The 4,928-nt window shown below is 41.1% G+C and overlaps 2 protein-coding genes across 2 annotated transcripts; one reads left to right on the forward strand and one right to left on the reverse strand.

The window, feature by feature from the left end:
- Positions 1 to 196: 196 nt before the first annotated feature.
- LOC105975872 (uncharacterized) lies at positions 197 to 2,454 on the forward strand. Its single transcript, XM_013001111.2, has one exon. It carries the CDS (start codon positions 430 to 432, stop codon positions 2,257 to 2,259), a length of 1,830 nt encoding a protein of 609 aa, XP_012856565.2. The 5' UTR covers positions 197 to 429; the 3' UTR covers positions 2,260 to 2,454.
- Positions 2,455 to 2,708: 254 nt separating this feature from the next.
- LOC105975873 (putative lipid-transfer protein DIR1) lies at positions 2,709 to 3,322 on the reverse strand. The gene has a single exon (XM_013001112.2). The coding sequence runs from the start codon at positions 3,226 to 3,228 to the stop codon at positions 2,908 to 2,910; it is 321 nt and encodes a 106-aa protein (XP_012856566.2). The 5' UTR covers positions 3,229 to 3,322; the 3' UTR covers positions 2,709 to 2,907.
- Positions 3,323 to 4,928: the final 1,606 nt, after the last annotated feature.

The raw sequence follows: 4,928 nt of genomic DNA on the forward strand, positions 1-4,928 counted from the left end.
TTACGTACGAGACAAATGTCAAACGCGTTTGTTATATAATAGGGTTGTCATTCTTACAATCCACACGGAAAATCAGGCAACATGTGAAGTTACATGCTAATTGCCAGTGTGGTTTCTTGAAATATTAGACTACAATTATTTCTCTAATTATTTTATATATATAAAATTAAATTAAATAAACTATTGCACAATTGGAAATAAATTAAGCTAACCCCAGAAGATGTATATATAAATAAATTCATTAATCCAACTACTATATACCATTTCCAACCTCACAATCATATCTAATAAATTCCAAATCCTTGCAAGATAACAGCTAAAACCCACAAAAGCAAAAGCCATAAGCTAAAGGGACCCTCAAAAAGTTGCCAAACTAATCACTTTTTTTGAGTTTCTCCAAAAAAAGAAAGAAAAAAAGAAAAAAGAAAAATGGAAGAAGATGGGGAAGAAGAACTGACACCGTTCTGGGTCCAGAGCACCACCAATGTCCGCCGCGGCGACCGTCTCCGCCGCAGCGCCGCCTCCGTCTTCTTCAGCTCCGGGCTAGTGGTTTTCCTCCTCTTGGTAACAGCTTTTTTTTTCTTGGTGTTTGTTCTTCCTTCAACAATTTCATTTAGTGCTCAGATCTTTAAGCCAAACAGTGTCAAGAAAAGCTGGGATTCTTTGAACATACTTCTTGTTTTGGTCGCTGTGGTGTTTGGTTTCCTTAGCAGAAACAAAAACGACGAGAATTATCCGTATAATTACGATGAATTCGGAGCTTCCCAGAAATCCCAAAAATCGGAAAAATCGAATCTAGCAGCTTCTTCGAACCAGCAGCAGCAATGGTATGAACAGTTGGAGCAGAAGAATTCGGTGTTGAGAAGAAATAGCAACTCGTACCCGGATCTGCGTGAGGTTTCGTCCGTACAATGGTCTTACGGGGATTATCAGAGGAGATATTATGATGATGACGATGTTCGTTCTGATTCGGGTAGGGTTTCGGATCCGGGTCGGATCCACCGCCGCCACCGGAGCTTGGAAGGAGTTGATCATTTGGTTCTGAGAGCACCGCCGCGGAGTAGGACTGTTTTCGTTGATACATTGCTGACCAAATCTGTTGTTTCTGAAAAATTTCCGCCGGCGACTCCACCGCCGCCGCCGCCGCCGCAGGCGGCGGCGGCGGTATATTCTCTGCCGGAGCTTGAAGAGGGTAGGAATGAAAGTGCACCACCTAGAAACGAGAGATCAAGCCGGAAACTTGAAAAAGGTTTAGAACAGTTGAATGCCGGTACGGCGGCGAAGCCACGTCTGCTGGCGGCGGCGGCGGATTCAGCTCAATTGCTGGAAAATGGAAAGCGAACCCAGGAAAGAGGAGCACGGAAAAAGGACAGATCAAATCGGAAACAGATTAAAGATACTGAACCCACAAATCCCATTTCCACACCATCTGAACCTCCGCCTCCTCCTCCTCCTCCTCCTCCGCCGCCGCCGCCGGAGCAAAAGAGTAGCAAAAGTGAGAAGAAAAGAGGCGGTGCAACTGGAAGTGCAACTAAAGATTTCTTGAACTCTCTTTACCAGAACAAGAACAAGAAGAAGAAGAAGCAACGGCAAAAGAGCGTCGATAATTTGGATTCTCTAATCCACGAAGCTCAACCTCCACTAAGCTTCCACCTTCCCCCACCATCTCCGCCACCACCGCCGCCACCACCACCTCCTCCTCCACCGCCCTCAGTCTTTCAAAATCTCTTCTCATCCAAGAAACACAAAAGAAAGAGAACCATAACCGTCACAATCCAACCCGAGTCTCCCCTCGCCCCATCAACCACCGCCACCACCACCACTCGTAAACCGCCAAAACCAGCAAAAACAAACACCTCCGAAATACTAGACGAAATCTCAAACAGTGGGGGCGAATCCCCCCTCAACCGCATTCCACCCCCTCCTCCACCACCCCCTCCGTCATTCTACAAAAACCCGGCATGGAAGTTCGTGGTGCAAGGCGATTACGTCAGGATCAACAGCAGCACAAGCTCGAGGAGTGGCTCCCCCGATTTCGATGACGTGGATTCTGACGTCACACCCTCGTCCGTGGACCCCACCGAAGTGGGCCCGTTCCATCCTTCGCCGTCGTTCTGCCCCAGCCCGGACGTCGACACGAAAGCTGAGAGCTTTATCACTAATTTCCGGGCTAAATTGAAGCTTGAAAAGATTCATTCGATGAAACGAGAAGTGGGATTGTCTACCCTAGGACCGGGTCCTGGATCAAGTCAGATTTAGTATTCTTTTTTTTTTTTGACAAAGATCGTTTTTTTATTAACCTCATTTTTTTTCCGATAGTATTGCTTCATTGATGGGAAGAACAGTTATGGTTATCCATAGTGTCGTGATTTGGTTTTTGTGTTCGAGCTTTTACGTTGCTGTAATAAAACTGAAGACCAGATTTCTTACAAGCTGTGTCTCTCTTTTACACCACCCTGTTTCGCTCTCATGTCGATAATCGATTATCTTGGTAAAAAACTCAAATTTTCTCGGTTTGCTGATGATGTTTTTGGTATAATAGTTCAAGAATTTAATCTGTTTGGTGCCGTATAATTAATCCCAACTGAATAATCTCGTTTGATTTGTGCGACGAGTTTGGAGTTTGTACTTGCAAAGCTAAAAACAGTCTTTGATCTTTCATTATAGATACTGACGAATAAATTACGGCAAATTAAAAAACCACGTCATAAATTGATTATCAGCTTCGAGTAAGATTTCGAACTGTTTATTGAACAAACTATTACAGCTTAGTAGCAGAAACACACAAGAGCAACAATTACTCAATAGGAGATAGCATTATACATATATAGATATATATATCTTATGTATATATAGTATTATCAAAGCTTTATTATTATATATTTAGGGTTTTTAAAAAAACCCTTTTTAGCATTTTGAAGGAAGGGGGATTTTGCACTTTTTAGGGAGCTGTAGGGCTAGGTTCGGGTCGATCCCGAACGAAGGCAACAGAGTGTTGTTCTTGAACGAGCAAAGGCATGAAAGGTCGGCATGTGATATGCCGGAGCAACAGGCGGCAGACGGTGGTGGTGGGTTCGGTGGAGTTGCCGCCGACTTGCATGCCAAAAAATCCCCCAACGTCATCTTGCATACCATCTGCCCGTTGGCTGTGGTGGTAGCCACACCAAGAACCACCACGAAGAAGATGGCGAGAATCGCAATTTTCTGATACGACGAAGACGACCCCATTTCTGCGTAACTTATGAACTAGATCACTAAAACAGATTTGATTTGATTTTACTTATTTTTCTTTTCTCTTAGCTTGTGTGAGATAGTGTGATATAGATACATGTATATATATAGGGTGAAAGAGGGCGTTGGGAATTTCTTCTTGGGAACAAACTGTAGTGTCACGGAATATGCACTTGTGAGTTTGTTTTCAAGAGTTAGATGCGTGTGATCAAACATTATTTATTCGAAAATTAGATGGTACACCTGGTTATTTACTCTGTACACTGATTAGATCTACACATGATCACACACTAATGTGTATGTGTGCTTAGTGGGTAGTTATTTAATCAAATCTATGGTTCAAATCTACCGAGAGTAAATAACCAGATGTAGCATCTAACTTTCTGTAATGGGAAATTAATAAGAATTTGTTTATGTAGATCTGGGTTGATACTTGAAAAGATTTTTTGTCTTGAATGAAATGATGCTCATACAATTTGATTGACATAAATTTATATTTTTCAATTTAATAAAACCCTCTTAGTGTTTATGTAGAGATAATTACAGTTTACATCCTATACTTAGTCACCTTAAATTGTTTTAGTCCTCAAACTTTCATCGTCGCGAATTTAGTCATCAAATTTACCATTTCTTTACACTTTTGGTTTGGTCGTTAATTTTCCCAATTAACTTAGACAAAATTGTCAAGTGCATAGCACGCGACTTCCATATAGCAGTCAAAATCGAGCTGGAACAAAACGAATTACACTTCATTCTCTTCCATTGTTTCTCTCGCAGGAAACCCCCATTTTTTCTTTCCATCTTATTTCCTCTAAACCCTAACAAACCCAAATTCTTCTTCAAATCCTCAATAAGCCCATCAGATTTCTCTCTAAGCCCTAGTTCGTAATCCCACAAATCCATAAACCCATACGAAATCCAAAGTATTGAGTTTGTCAAATCTGTTCAAATCCAGATTCTTGCATTGCGCGGTTTTAGGAAGAAAAAAAAAACTGAGGAGTAATACACATTTGAAGTTTACTTTGTGAAAATGTGAACTTTTTTATCATTTGGCCAAAATCGAAGATTATTGTAGCACAATTGTGACGTTCCAACTCCACAAACGTTCCAAAACATCTGGAATTAGGGTTAAGGCGATTCTGACTTGCCTTATTTCACTTCAATTGGAGGATTCGAAATGGAAATTCGGGGTAGGGTTTACGTTCATAAGAAATTACAGAGAATTAGGGATTTCATAATACAAATAGGGAAGAGAGAATGAGGTGTCACTCCTCATGCTTTTAGACCACCAAATGGTTTGGGTGTGTGTTTCAGCTCGACTTTAAATGTCACGTGGTTAACCGGAAAGTTGACGGTCGAATCAATAGTGTCAAAAAGTAAAAAGAAGAAAAAAAAATGAGGACTAAAATCGTTTTAGATGCCAAGTAAAGCGGCGAAAAGTGTAATTACCCCTGTTTACGTACCGTCGATGATCGAAAGAGAGAAGAGAAAAAAGATCATATACTAGAAAGACAAATGAAAAATTGAACTCACACATAATACACACACAGATGTGTGTAAAAAGAAAGGAAGATAAACAGTGTGTTCATTCTTGCATCTATCCTTGTATGCATGCTTCATCATTCACTAAACCATAACACGCATCAAACGATAAGTCTACCGAAAAGCCACATCAGTTGCATGAAATTCTTGAATTC

The sequence above is a fragment of the Erythranthe guttata genome, chromosome 9 (assembly GCF_056151865.1).
Source record: "Erythranthe guttata isolate IM_541 chromosome 9, IM_541, whole genome shotgun sequence".
Lineage (NCBI taxonomy): Eukaryota > Viridiplantae > Streptophyta > Magnoliopsida > Lamiales > Phrymaceae > Erythranthe > Erythranthe guttata.